We start from the raw sequence: 15,511 nt of genomic DNA on the forward strand, positions 1-15,511 counted from the left end.
GGGAGCAACGAGGCAGCATGGAACCATTATCATCAGTTAGGGCTGAGGGCTGAGGCAGCATGGAACCATTAGCATCAGTTAGGGCTGAGGGCTGAGGCAGCATGGAACCATTAGCATCAGTTAGGGCTGAGGGAGCTACGAGGCAGTGTGGAACCATTAGCATCAGTTAGGGCTGAGGGCTGAGGGAGCAACGAGGCAGCATGGAACCATTAGCATCAGTTAGGGCTGAGGGCTGAGGGAGCAACGAGGGATCATGGAACCATTAGCATCAGTTAGGGCTGAGGGCTGAGGGAGCAACGAGGAAGTATGGAATTATTAGCATCAGTTAGGGCTGAGGGAGCAACGAGGCAGCATGGAACCATTAGCATCAGTTAGGGCTGAGGGAGCAACGAGGCAGCATGGAACCATTAGCATCAGTTAGGGCTGAGGGCTGAGGGAGCAACGAGGGATCATGGAACCATTAGCATCAGTTAGGGCTGAGGGAGCAACGAGGCAGCATGGAACCATTAGCATCAGTTAGGGCTGAGGGCTGAGGGAGCAACGAGGCAGCATGGAACCATTAGCATCAGTTAGGGCTGAGGGAGCAACGAGGCAGCATGGAACCATTAGCATCAGTTGGGGCTGAGGGCTGAGGGAGCAACGAGGCAGCATGGAACCATTAGCATCAGTTAGGGCTGAGGGAGCAACGAGGCAGCATGGAACCATTAGCATCAGTTGGGGCTGAGGGCTGAGGGAGCAACGAGGCAGCATTGAACCATTAGCATCAGTTAGGGCTGAGGGAGCAACGAGGCAGCATGGAAACATTAGCATCAGTTAGGGCTGAGGGCTGGCGGAGCAACGATGCAGCATGGAACCATTAGCATCAGTTAGGGCTGAGGGCTGAGGGAGCAACGAGGCAGCATGGAACCATTAGCATCAGTTAGAGCTGAGGGAGCAACAAGGCAGCATGGAACCATTAGCATCAGTTAGGGCTGAGGGCTGAGGGAGCAATGAGGCAGCATTGAACCATTAGCATCAGTTAGGGCTGAGGGAGCAACGAGGCAGCATGGAACCATTAGCATCAGTTAGGGCTGAGGGCTGAGGGAGCAATGAGGCAGCATGGAACCATTAGCATCAGTTAGGGCTGAGGGAGCAACGAGGCAGCATGGAACCATTAGCATCAGTTAGAGCTGAGGGCTGAGGGAGCAACGTGGAGGCAGCACATGGCAGAAGACCAAGCCGCTTTAAGCAGCAGTCAGTCAGCCAGTCAGTTAATCAGCCAGTCAGTTAATCAGCCAGTCATTTAATCAGCCAGTCAGTTAATCAACTAGTCAGTTAATCAGCCAGTCAGTTAATCAGCCAGTCAGTTAATCAGCCTGTCAGTTAATCAACTAGTCAGTGAATCAACTAGTCAGTTAATCAGCCAGTCAGTTAATCAGCCAGTCAGTTAATCAACTAGTCAGTTAATCAGCCAGTCAGTTAATCAGCCTGTCAGTTAATCAACTAGTCAGTTAATCAGCCAGTCAGTTAATCAGCCAGTCAGTTAATCAGCCTGTCAGTTAATCAACTAGTCAGTTAATCAGCCAGTCAGTTAATCAGCCAGTCAGTTAATCAGCCAGTCAGTTAATCAGCCAGTCAGTTAATCAGCCTGTCAGTTAATCAACTAGTCAGTGAATCAACAAGTCAGTGAATCAACTAGTCTACTCTCCATACCTCCTCTCCTCCCTCCTCTCTCTCGTCTCTCTTCCCTCCATCCCTACTCTCCTCCCTCCTCTCCTCCCTCCTCTCCCTCGTCTCACTTCCCTCCATCCCTCCTCTCCTCCCTCCTCTCCTCCCTCCTCTCTCCTCCCTCCTCTCCTCCCTCCTCTCCTCCCTCCTTGTTATCAGTCAAGTCAGTGCGTAACCTGGCGATACATGTTAATGAGTGTTGTACAGCGTAACAGTTCTGTGCTGGGGGGGGTCAGGCCCTGTGCTGGGGGGGGGGTCAGGCCCTGTGTAACCTGGAGATACATGTTAATGAGTGTTGTACAGCGTAACAGTTCTGTGCTGGGGGGGGTCAGGCCCTGTGCTGGGGGGGTCAGGCCCCCTGTGTAACCTGGAGATACATGTTAATGAGTGTTGTACAGCGTAACAGTTCTGTGCTGGGGGGGTCAGGCCCCCTGTGTAACCTGGTGATACATGTTAATGAGTGTTGTACAGCGTAACAGTTCTGTGCTGGGGGGGGTCAGGCCCTGTGCTGGGGGGGGGTCAGGCCCCCTGTGTAACCTGGAGATACATGTTAATGAGTGTTGTACAGCGTAACAGTTCTGTGCTGGGGGGGGTCAGGCCCTGTGCTGGGGGGGGGGGGGGGGGGGGTCAGGCCCCCTGTGTAACCTGGTGATACATGTTAATGAGTGTTGTACAGCGTAACAGTTCTGTGCTGGGGGGGTCAGGCCCCCTGTGTAAGCGGTGTTAGTGTACAGGAGGAGCTGTGGGAGAACTGGGCAGCGTGCGTTTCTAAAGCCCCTGAGGTTGCAGTATTCAGCTGCTCCACTCCTCACCCAGGAGCTCATATAATGAGTTCAGCGTGGATCTCCAGGCCTCCCCGGCCTCCCTCCCCGCCACCTCAGCAAAATGAGCCGCGCTGCTGTACACGTGGAGACGATCGATACACTCCAACACCAGGTTTATCATACCCTGGGGAGAGAGGGGGGGTGGGGGTGGGGGAGGGGTGGGGGGGAGAGGGACAGATGGGGAGAGAGAGAGAGAGAGAGAGAGAGAGAGAGAGGGGGGTGGGGGAGAGAGGGGGAGAGAGGGAGGGAGAGTGAGAGAGGGGTGGGGGGAGCGAGGGAGAGAGAGAGAGAGAGGGAGAGAGAGGGAGGGAGGGAGAGGGGGAGGGAGAGAGGGGTGGGGGAAGAGGGAGCGAGGGAGAGAGAGAGGGAGAGAGAGGGAGGGAGGGAGGGAGAGGGGGAGAGGGGTGGGGGAAGAGGGAGCGAGGGAGAGAGAGAGGGAGGGAGGGAGGGAGAGGGGGAGAGAGAGAGGGGGCAAGAGAGAGGGAGAGAGAGAGGGGGAGAGAGGGGGAGAGAGAGAGGGGGAGAGAGGGGGAGAGAGGGAGGGAGGGAGAGGGGGAGATAGAGGGAGGGAGGGAGAGGGGGAGATAGAGAGAGAGAGGGAGGGGTGGAGGGAGAGGGGGATGAAGAGAAAGAGAGAGTCATGTTATACATATCATGCATGCAGAAACACACACAGTGTATCCTCATACATAATGTATCATAGTATATCATAGTGTATCATAGTGTATCATAGTGTATCACAGTATATCATAGTGTATCATAGTGTATCACAGTATATCATAGTGTATCATAGTATATCACAGTGTATCCTCATACATAGTGTATCATAGTGTATCATATTGTATCATAGTGTATCATAGTGTATCATATTGTATCATAGTGTATAATAGTATATCATAGTGTATCATAGTGTATCCTCATACATAGTGTATCATAGTGTATCCTCATACATAGTGTATCATAGTGTATCATAGTGTAACCTCATACATAGTGTATCATAGTGTATCCTCATACATTGTATATCATAGTATATCATAGTGTATCATAGTGTATCATAGTGTATCCTCATACATAGTGTATCATAGTATATCATAGTGTATCATAGTGTATCATAGTGTATCCTCATACATAGTGTATCATAGTGTATCATAGTATATCATAGTGTATCATAATGTATCCTCATACATAGTATATCATAGTGTATCATAATGTATCCTCATACATAGTGTATCATAGTATATCATAGTGTATCCTCATACATAGTGTATCATAGTGTATCCTCATACATAGTGTATCATAGTGTATCCTCATACATAGAGTATCATAGTGTATCCTCATACATAGAGTATCATAGTGTATCATAGTGTAACCTCATACATAGTGTATCATAGTGTATCCTCATACATTGTATATCATAGTGCATCATAGTGTATCATAGTGTATCATAGTGTATCCTCATACATAGTGTATCATAGTATATCATAGTGTATCATAATGTATCCTCATACATAGTATATCATAGTGTATCACAGTATATCATAGTGTATCATAGTGTATCACAGTATATCATAGTGTATCATAGTATATCACAGTGTATCCTCATACATAGTGTATTATCATACATAGTGTATCATAGTGTATCATATTGTATCATAGTGTATCATAGTGTATCATATTGTATCATAGTGTATAATAGTATATCATAGTGTATCATAGTGTATCCTCATACATAGTGTATCATAGTGTATCCTCATACATAGTGTATCATAGTGTATCATAGTGTAACCTCATACATAGTGTATCATAGTGTATCCTCATACATTGTATATCATAGTATATCATAGTGTATCATAGTGTATCATAGTGTATCCTCATACATAGTGTATCATAGTATATCATAGTGTATCATAGTGTATCATAGTGTATCCTCATACATAGTGTATCATAGTATATCATAGTGTATCATAGTGTATCATAGTATATCATAGTGTATCATAATGTATCCTCATACATAGTATATCATAGTGTATCATAATGTATCCTCATACATAGTGTATCATAGTGTATCCTCATACATTGTATATCATAGTATATCATAGTGTATCATAGTGTATCATAGTGTATCCTCATACATAGTGTATCATAGTATATCATAGTGTATCATAGTGTATCATAGTGTATCCTCATACATAGTGTATCATAGTATATCATAGTGTATCATAATGTATCCTCATACATAGTATATCATAGTGTATCATAATGTATCCTCATACATAGTGTATCATAGTATATCATAGTGTATCCTCATACATAGTGTATCATAGTGTAACCTCATACATAGTGTATCATAGTGTATCCTCATACATAGTGTATCATAGTGTATCCTCATACATAGTGTATCATAGTGTATCCTCATACATAGTGTATCATAGTGTATCATAGTGTAACCTCATACATAGTGTATCATAGTGTATCCTCATACATTGTATATCATAGTATATCATAGTGTATCATAGTGTATCATAGTGTATCCTCATACATAGTGTATCATAGTATATCATAGTGTATCATAGTGTATCATAGTATATCCTCATACATAGTGTATCATAGTATATCATAGTGTATCATAATGTATCCTCATACATAGTATATCATAGTGTATCATAATGTATCCTCATACATAGTGTATCATAGTATATCATAGTGTATCCTCATACATAGTGTATCATAGTGTAACCTCATACATAGTGTATCATAGTGTATCCTCATACATAGTGTATCATAGTGTATCCTCATACATAGTGTATCATAGTGTATCCTCATACATAGAGTATCATAGTGTATCATAGTGTAACCTCATACATAGTGTATCATAGTGTATCCTCATACATAGTGTATCATAGTATATCATAGTGTATCATAATGTATCCTCATACATAGTATATCATAGTGTATCATAATGTATCCTCATACATAGTGTATCATAGTGTAACCTCATACATAGTGTATCATAGTGTATCCTCATACATAGTGTATCATAGTGTATCCTCATACATAGAGTATCATAGTGTATCATATTGTATCATAGTGTATAATAGTATAGCATAGTGTATCATAGTGTATCATAGTATATCATAGTGTATCCTCATACATAGTGTATCACAGTATATCATAGTGTATCATAGGGTATCCTCATACATAGTGTATAATAGTGTATAATAGTGTATCATAGTCTATCCTCATACATAGTGTATCATAGTGTATCATAGTATACCATAGTGTATTATCATACATAGTGTATCATAGTGTATCATAGTGTATCATATTGTATCCTCATACACAGTGTATCCTAGTGTATCATAGTGTATCATCATACATAGTGTATCCTAGTGTATCCTAGTGTATCAGAGTGTATCACAGTGTATCATAGTGTATCCTAATACATAGTGTATCATCGTGTATCCTCATACATATCGTATCATAGTGTATCATAGTGTATCATAGTGTATCATAGTGTATCACAGGATATCATAGTGTATCCTCATACATAGTGTATCATAGTGTATCCTCATACATAGTGTATCATAGTGTATCATAGTGTATCATAGTGTATCATCATACATAGTGTATCCTAGTGTATCATAGTGTATCATAGTGTATCCTAATACATAGTGTATCATCGTGTATCCTCATACATATCGTATCATAGTGTATCATAGTATATCATAGTGTATCATAGTGTATCATAGTGTATCACAGTATATCATAGTGTATCCTCATACATAGTGTATCATAGTGTATCCTCATACATAGTGTATCATAGTGTATCATAGTGTATTATCATACATAGTGTATCATAGTGTATCCTCATACATAGTGATCTTATTGTATCATAGTGTATCATAGTATATCATAGTGTATCATAGTATATCATAGTGTATCATAGTATATCATAGAGTATCATAGTGTATCACAGTATATCATAGTGTATCATAGAGTATCATAGTGTATCATAGCATATCATAGTGTACCATAGTGTATCCTCATACATAGTGTATCATAGTGTATCATAGTGTAACCTCATACATAGTGTATCATAGTGTATCCTCATACATAGTGTATCATAGTGTATCATAATGTATCCCCATACATTTTATATCATAGTGTATCATAGTGTATCCTCATACATAGTGTATCATAGTGTATCATAGAGTATCATAGTGTATCATAGTATATCATAGTGTATCATAATGTATCCTCATACATAGTATATCATAGTGTATCATAATGTATCCTCATACATAGTGTATCATAGTGTATCATAGTGTATCATAGTGTATCATCATACATAGTGTATCCTAGTGTATCCTAGTGTATCATAGTGTATCATCATACATAGTGTATCATAGTGTATCATAGTGTAACCTCATACATAGTATATCATAGTGTGATCTGTAGTGTCATGACTGCTCTCTAACAGAAGAAACAGGGATGTGATCTGAAGTGTCATGACTGCTCTCTAACAGGAGAAACAGGGATGTGATCTGAAGTGTCATGACTGCTCTCTAACAGGAGAGACAGGGATGTGATCTGCAGTGTCATGACTGCTCTCTAACAGGAGAAACAGGGATGTGATCTGTAGTGTCATGACTGCTCTCTAACAGGAGAGACAGAGAAACAGGGATGTGATCTGAAGTGTCATGACTGCTCTCTAACAGGAGAAACAGGGATGTGATCTGCAGTGTCATGACTGCTCTCTAACAGGAGAGACAGAGAAACAGGGATGTGATCTGCAGTGTCATGACTGCTCTCTAACAGGAGAGACAGAGAAACAGGGATGTGATCTGTAGTGTCATGACTGCTCTCTAACAGGAGAGACAGAGAAACAGGGATGTGATCTGTAGTGTCATGACTGCTCTCTAACAGGAGAGACAGAGAAACAGGGATGTGATCTGCAGTGTCATGACTGCTCTCTAACAGGAGAGACAGAGAAACAGGGATGTGATCTGTAGTGTCATGACTGCTCTCTAACAGGAGAAACAGAGAAACAGGGATGTGATCTGAAGTGTTATGACTGCTCTCTAACAGGAGAGACAGAGAAACAGGGATGTGATCTGCAGTGTCATGACTGCTCTCTAACAGGAGAAACAGGGATGTGATCTGTAGTGTAATGACTGCTCTCTAACAGGAGAAACAGGGATGTGATCTGTAGTGTCATGACTGCTGTCTAACAGGAGAAACAGGGATGTGATCTGTAGTGTCATGACTGCTCTCTAACAGGAGAAACAGGGATGTGATCTGCAGTGTCATGACTGCTCTCTAACAGGAGAAACAGGGATGTGATCTGTAGTGTCATGACTGCTCTCTAACAGGAGAGACAGAGAAAAAGGGATGTGATCTGCAGTGTTATGACTGCTCTCTAACAGGAGAGACAGAGAAACAGGGATGTGATCTGTAGTGTCATGACTGCTCTCTAACAGGAGAGACAGAGAAACAGGGATGTGATCTGCAGTGTTATGACTGCTCTCTAACAGGAGAAACAGGGATGTGATCTGCAGTGTTCTGACTGCTCTCTAGAGTGAAACACTAAAATATCCCCGGACAGGAAGAGATGGAGGGACTTTATCAAGGCTTTACGCACCACTTGGCACGATGAGGCCCAAGTAAGTAAATGGCTGTTTTGTGATGGTGTCGAATATAACCCCCAGCATGCTCTTTGTTCCCTACCTCTTCCTGGAAGAGGTTCTGTCGGTTCTTTAGGGCTCGGAGGCGGTTCTGCTTGTCCTCGTGCTCCAGGTGCTCGTCAGGAGGCTGGAAGTAGCCAATCAGATCCTGCAGACTCAAACTGACCGACTCGATTGGCAGGTCGAGTGTCGAGGTCTTTCCTTTTTTACTGAGGGTGTCCAGACCCCTGGAACACAGAGAGAGAGAGACGTTACTGAGGTTGTCCAGATCCCTGGAACACAGAGAGAGAGAGACGTTACTGAGGGTGTCCAGACCCCTGGAACACAGAGAGAGAGAGAGAGACGTTACTGAGGGTGTCCAGATCCCTGGAACACAGAGAGAGAGAGAGACGTTACTGAGGGTGTCCAGACCCCTGGAACACAGAGAGAGAGATGTTACTGAGGGTGTCCAGACTCCTGGAACACAGAGAGAGAGAGAGAGAGACGTTACTGAGGGTGTCCAGACCCCTGGAACACAGAGAGAGAGAGACGTTACTGAGGGTGTCCAGACCCCTGGAACAGAGAGAGAGAGAGAGAGAGACGTTACTGAGGGTGTCCAGACCCCTGGAACACAGAGAGAGAGAGAGAGAGACGTTACTGAGGGTGTCCAGATCCCTGGAACACAGAGAGAGAGAGACGTTACTGAGGGTGTCCAGATCCCTGGAACACAGAGAGAGAGAGAGACGTTACTGAGGGTGTCCAGACCCCTGGAACACAGAGAGAGAGATGTTACTGAGGGTGTCCAGATCCCTGGAACACAGAGAGAGAGAGACGTTACTGAGGGTGTCCAGACCCCTGGAACACAGAGAGAGAGAGACGTTACTGAGGGTGTCCAGACCCCTGGAACAGAGAGAGAGAGAGAGAGAGACGTTACTGAGGGTGTCCAGACCCCTGGAACACAGAGAGAGAGAGAGAGACGTTACTGAGGGTGTCCAGATCCCTGGAACACAGAGAGAGAGAGACGTTACTGAGGGTGTCCAGATCCCTGGAACACAGAGAGAGAGAGAGACGTTACTGAGGGTGTCCAGACCCCTGGAACACAGAGAGAGAGATGTTACTGAGGGTGTCCAGACTCCTGGAACACAGAGAGAGAGAGAGAGAGACGTTACTGAGGGTGTCCAGACCCCTGGAACACAGAGAGAGAGAGACGTTACTGAGGGTGTCCAGACCCCTGGAACACAGAGAGAGAGAGAGAGAGACGTTACTGAGGGTGTCCAGATCCCTGGAACACAGAGAGAGAGAGAGACGTTACTGAGGGTGTCCAGACCCCTGGAACACAGAGAGAGAGATGTTACTGAGGGTGTCCAGACTCCTGGAACACAGAGAGAGAGAGAGAGACGTTACTGAGGGTGTCCAGACCCCTGGAACACAGAGAGAGAGAGAGACGTTACTGATGGTGTCCAGACCCCTGGAACACAGAGAGAGACGTTACTGAGGGTGTCCAGATACCCTGGAAGACAGAGAGAGACGTTACTGAGGGTGTCCAGATACCCTGGAACACAGAGAGAGACGTTATTGAGGGTGTACAGACCACTGGATCACAGAGAGAGAGATACGTTACTGAGGATGTCCAGACCCCTGGAACACAGAGAGAGAGAGAGACGCTACTGAGGGTGTCCAGACCCCTGGAACACAGAGAGAGAGAGAGACGCTACTGAGGGTGTCCAGACCCCTGGAACACAGAGAGAGAGAGAGACGTTATTGAGGGTGTCCAGACCCCCGGAACAGAGAGAGAGAGAAGTTACTGAGGGTGTACAGACCCCTGGAACACAGAGAGAGAGAGAAGTTACTGAGGGTGTCCAGACCCCTGGAACACAGAGAGAGAGACGTTACTGAGGGTATCCAGATACCCTGGAACACAGATAGAAGAAGACGTTGACTCAGATGTAAAGTGTAAAATGTCTCATTTCACATATTGATCCAACGGTTCGATTGATCCAACTTAAGTGTAAAGTCAAGGTTTCCACAGGACAAGCAACACATCATGCAGTGTCTGTGTAGTCTACTGTATCTGTCTGTGTAGTCTACTGTATCTGTCTGTGTAGTCTACTGTATCTGTCTGTGTAGTCTACTGTATCTGTATGTGTTGTCTACTGTATCTATCTGTGTAGTCTACTGTATCTGTCTGTGTAGTCTACTGTATCTGTCTGTGTAGTCTACTGTATCTGTCTGTGTAGTCTACTGTATCTGTCTGTGTAGTCTACTGTATATGTCTGTGTAGTCTACTGTATCTGTATGTGTTGTCTACTGTATCTGTCTGTGTAGTCTACTGTATCTGTCTGTGTAGTCTACTGTATCTGTATGTGTAGTCTACTGTATCTGTCTGTGTAGTCTACTGTATCTGTCTGTGTAGTCTACCTTATCTGTCTGTGTAGTCTACTGTATCTGTCTGTGTAGTATACTGTATCTGTCTGTGTAGTCTACTGTATCGGTCTGTGTAGTCTACTGTATCTGTCTGTGTAGTCTACTGTATCTGTCTGTGTAGGCTACTGTATCTGTCTGTGTAGTCTACTGTATCTGTCTGTGTAGTCTACTATATCTGTCTGTGTAGTCTACTGTATCTGTCTGTGTAGTCTACTGTATCTGTCTGTGTAGTCTACTGTATATGTCTGTGTAGTATACTGTATCTGTCTGTGTAGTCTACTGTATCTGTCTGTGTAGTATACTGTATCTGTCTGTGTAGTCTATTGTATCTGTCTGTGTAGGCTACTGTATCTGTCTGTGTAGTCTACTGTATCTGTCTGTGTAGTCTACTATATCTGTCTGTGTAGTATACTGTATATGTCTGTGTAGTATACTGTATATGTCTGTGTAGTATACTGTAGCTGTCTGTGTAGGGTACTGTATCTGTGCAGTATACTGTATCTGTCTGTGTAGTCTACTGCATCTGTCTGTGTAGTCTACTGTATCTGTCTATGTAGTCTACTGTATCTGTGTAGTATACTGCATCTGTCTGTGTAGTCTACTGTATCTGTCTGTGTAGTCTACTGTATCTGTCTGTGTAGTCTACTGTATCTGTCTGTGTAGTATACTGTATCTGTCTGTGTAGTCTACTGTATCTGTCTGTGTAGTATACTGTATCTGTCTGTGTAGGCTACTGTATCTGTCTGTGTAGTATACTGTATCTGTCTGTGTAGTCTACCGTATCTGTGTAGTATACTGTATGTCTGTGTTTCACCTAGAGGAGTGTGTGTCCCCATGTTTCACCTAAAGGAGTGTGTACTGTGCATCCCCATGTTTCACCTAGAGGAGTGTGTACTGTGTGTCCCCATGTTTCACCTAGAGGAGTGTGTACTGTGTATCCCCATGTTTCACCTAGAGGAGTGTGTGCTGTGTATCCCCATGTTTCACCTAGAGGAGTGTGTATCCCCATGTTTCACCTAGAGGAGTGTGTACTGTGTATCCCCATGTTTCACCTAGAGGAGTGTGTACTGTGTGTCCCCATGTTTCACCTAGAGGAGTGTGTACTGTGTATCCCCATGTTTCACCTAGAGGAGTGTGTACTGTGTGTCCCCATGTTTCACCTAGAGGAGTGTGTACTGTGTATCCCCATGTTTCACCTAGAGGAGTGTGTACTGTGTATCTCCCATGTTTCAACTAGAGGAGTGTGTACTGTGTGTCCCCATGTTTCACCTAGAGGAGTGTGTACTCTGTATCCCCATGTTTCACCTAGAGGTGTGTGTACTGTGTGTCCCCATGTTTCACCTAGAGGAGTGTGTACTGTGTATCCCCATGTTTCACCTAGAGGAGTGTGTACTGTGTGTCCCCATGTTTCACCTAGAGGAGTGTGTACTGTGTATCCCCATGTTTCACCTAGAGGAGTGTGTACTGTGTATCCCCATGTTTCACCTAGAGGAGTGTGTACTGTGTATCCCCATGTTTCACCTATAGGAGCGTGTACTGTGTGTCCCCATGTTTCACCTAGAGGAGTGTGTACTGTGTGTCCCCATGTTTCACCTAGAGGAGTGTGTACTGTGTGTCCCCATGTTTCACCTAGAGGAGTGTGTACTGTGTATCCCCATGTTTCACCTAGAGGAGTGTGTGTCCCCATGTTTCACCTAGAGGAGTGTGTGTCCCCATGTTTCACCTAGAGGAGTGTGTACTGTGTATCCCCATGTTTCACCTAGAGGAGTTTGTACTGCGTATCCCCATGTTTCACCTAGAGGAGTGTGTGTCCCCATGTTTCACCTAGAGGAGTGTGTACTGTGTATCCCCATGTTTCACCTAGAGGAGTGTGTACTGTGTATCCCCATGTTTCACCTAGAGGAGTGTGTACTGTGCGTACCCATGTTTCACCTAGAGGAGTGTGTACTGTGTATCCCCATGTTTCACCTAGAGGAGTGTGTGTCCCCATGTTTCACCTAGAGGAGTGTGTACTGTGTATCCCCATGTTTCACCCAGAGGAGTGTGTACTGTGTGTCCCCATGTTTCACCTAGAGGAGTGTGTGTCCCCATGTTTCACCTAGAGGAGTGTGTACTGTGTGTCTCCATGTTTCACCTAGAGGAGTGGGTACTGTGTCTCCCCATGTTTCACCTAGAGGAGTGTGTACTGTGTATCCCCATGTTTCACCTAGAGGAGTGTGTACTGTGTGTCCCCATGTTTCACCTAGAGGAGTGTGTACTGTGTATCCCCATGTTTCACCTAGAGGAGTGTGTACTGTGTATCCCCATGTTTCACCTAGAGGAGTGTGTACTGTGTGTCCCCATGTTTCACCTAGAGGAGTGTGTACTGTGTATCCCCATGTTTCACCTAGAGGAGTGTGTACTGTGTATCTCCCATGTTTCAACTAGAGGAGTGTGTACTGTGTGTCCCCATGTTTCACCTAGAGGAGTGTGTACTGTGTACCCCCATGTTTCACCTAGAGGAGTGTGTACTGTGTGTCCCCATGTTTCACCTAGAGGAGTGTGTACTGTGTATCCCCATGTTTCACCTAGAGGAGTGTGTACTGTGTCTCCCCATGTTTCACCTAGAGGAGTGTGTATCCCCATGTTTCACCTAGAGGAGTGTGTACTGTGTATCCCCATTGAGCTGACGTCCCCATGTTTCACCTAGAGGAGTGTGTCCCCCCATGTTTCACCTAGAGGAGTGTGTACTGTGTGTCCCCATGTTTCACCTAGAGGAGTGTGTACTGTGTGTCTCCATGTTCCACCTAGAGGAGTGTGTACTGTGTGTCCCCATGTTTCACCTAGAGGAGTGTGTGTCCCCATGTTTCACCTAGAGGAGTGTGTACTGTGTGTCTCCATGTTTCACCTAGAGGAGTGTGTGTCCCCATGTTTCACCTAGAGGAGTGTGTACTGTGTATCCCCATGTTCCACCTAGAGGAGTGTGTACTGTGTATCCCCATGTTTCACCTAGAGGAGTGTGTACTGTGTATCCCCATGTTCCACCTAGAGGAGTGTGTACTGTGTATCCCCATGTTCCACCTAGAGGAGTGTGTACAGTGTGTCCCCATGTTTCACCTAGAGGAGTGTGTATCCCCATGTTTCACCTAGAGGAGTGTGTGTCCCCATGTTTCACCTAGAGGAGTGTGTACTGTGTATCCCCATGTTCCACCTAGAGGAGTGTGTACTGTGTGTCCCCATGTTTCACCTAGAGGAGTGTGTACTGTGTGTCCCCATGTTTCACCTAGAGGAGTGTCCCCCCCATGTTTCACCTAGAGGAGTGTGTATCCCCATGTTTCACCTAGAGGAGTGTGTCCCCATGTTTCACCTAGAGGAGTGTGTACTGTGTATCCCCATGTTTCACCTAGAGGAGTGTGTGTCCCCATGTTTCACCTAGAGGAGTGTGTGTCCCCATGTTTCACCTAGAGGAGTGTGTACTGTGTATCCCCATGTTTCACCTAGAGGAGTTTGTACTGCGTATCCCCATGTTTCACCTAGAGGAGTGTGTGTCCCCATGTTTCACCTAGAGGAGTGTGTACTGTGTATCCCCATGTTTCACCTAGAGGAGTGTGTACTGTGTATCCCCATGTTTCACCTAGAGGAGTGTGTACTGTGCGTACCCATGTTTCACCTAGAGGAGTGTGTACTGTGTATCCCCATGTTTCACCTAGAGGAGTGTGTGTCCCCATGTTTCACCTAGAGGAGTGTGTACTGTGTATCCCCATGTTTCACCCAGAGGAGTGTGTACTGTGTGTCCCCATGTTTCACCTAGAGGAGTGTGTGTCCCCATGTTTCACCTAGAGGAGTGTGTACTGTGTGTCTCCATGTTTCACCTAGAGGAGTGGGTACTGTGTCTCCCCATGTTTCACCTAGAGGAGTGTGTACTGTGTATCCCCATGTTTCACCTAGAGGAGTGTGTACTGTGTGTCCCCATGTTTCACCTAGAGGAGTGTGTACTGTGTATCCCCATGTTTCACCTAGAGGAGTGTGTACTGTGTATCCCCATGTTTCACCTAGAGGAGTGTGTACTGTGTGTCCCCATGTTTCACCTAGAGGAGTGTGTACTGTGTATCCCCATGTTTCACCTAGAGGAGTGTGTACTGTGTATCTCCCATGTTTCAACTAGAGGAGTGTGTACTGTGTGTCCCCATGTTTCACCTAGAGGAGTGTGTACTGTGTACCCCCATGTTTCACCTAGAGGAGTGTGTACTGTGTGTCCCCATGTTTCACCTAGAGGAGTGTGTACTGTGTATCCCCATGTTTCACCTAGAGGAGTGTGTACTGTGTCTCCCCATGTTTCACCTAGAGGAGTGTGTATCCCCATGTTTCACCTAGAGGAGTGTGTACTGTGTATCCCCATTGAGCTGACGTCCCCATGTTTCACCTAGAGGAGTGTGTCCCCCCATGTTTCACCTAGAGGAGTGTGTACTGTGTATCCCCATGTTCCACCTAGAGGAGTGTGTACTGTGTGTCCCCATGTTTCACCTAGAGGAGTGTGTACTGTGTGTCCCCATGTTTCACCTAGAGGAGTGTGTACTGTGTGTCCCCATGTTTCACCTAGAGGAGTGTGTACTGTGTGTCTCCATGTTCCACCTAGAGGAGTGTGTACTGTGTGTCCCCATGTTTCACCTAGAGGAGTGTGTGTCCCCATGTTTCACCTAGAGGAGTGTGTACTGTGTGTCTCCATGTTTCACCTAGAGGAGTGTGTCCCCCCATGTTTCACCTAGAGGAGTGTGTACTGTGTATCCCCATGTTCCACCTAGAGGAGTGTGTACTGTGTATCCCCATGTTTCACCTAGAGGAGTGTGTACTGTGTATCCCCATGTTCCACCTAGAGGAGTGTGTACTGTGTATCCCCATGTTCCACCTAGAGGA

The 15,511-nt window shown here is 45.4% G+C and overlaps 1 protein-coding gene across 1 annotated transcript in view; it reads right to left on the bottom strand.

The window, feature by feature from the left end:
• LOC139396829 (ryanodine receptor 2-like) overlaps positions 1–15,511 on the bottom strand; it is a gene marked incomplete at its 3' end in the record, with an annotated part of 75,233 nt that overhangs the window by 35,158 nt on the left and 24,564 nt on the right. Inside the window, exons 11-12 of the mRNA XM_071143746.1 lie at positions 8,259–8,442; positions 2,520–2,655 (exon numbers count right to left, since the gene is read on the bottom strand). Coding sequence (XP_070999847.1) covers positions 2,520–2,655; positions 8,259–8,442 — 320 coding nt within the window. The remainder of the gene's footprint in view (positions 1–2,519; positions 2,656–8,258; positions 8,443–15,511) is intronic.

This window comes from Oncorhynchus clarkii, unplaced genomic scaffold, assembly GCF_045791955.1.
Source record: "Oncorhynchus clarkii lewisi isolate Uvic-CL-2024 unplaced genomic scaffold, UVic_Ocla_1.0 unplaced_contig_3652_pilon_pilon, whole genome shotgun sequence".
Lineage (NCBI taxonomy): Eukaryota > Metazoa > Chordata > Actinopteri > Salmoniformes > Salmonidae > Oncorhynchus > Oncorhynchus clarkii.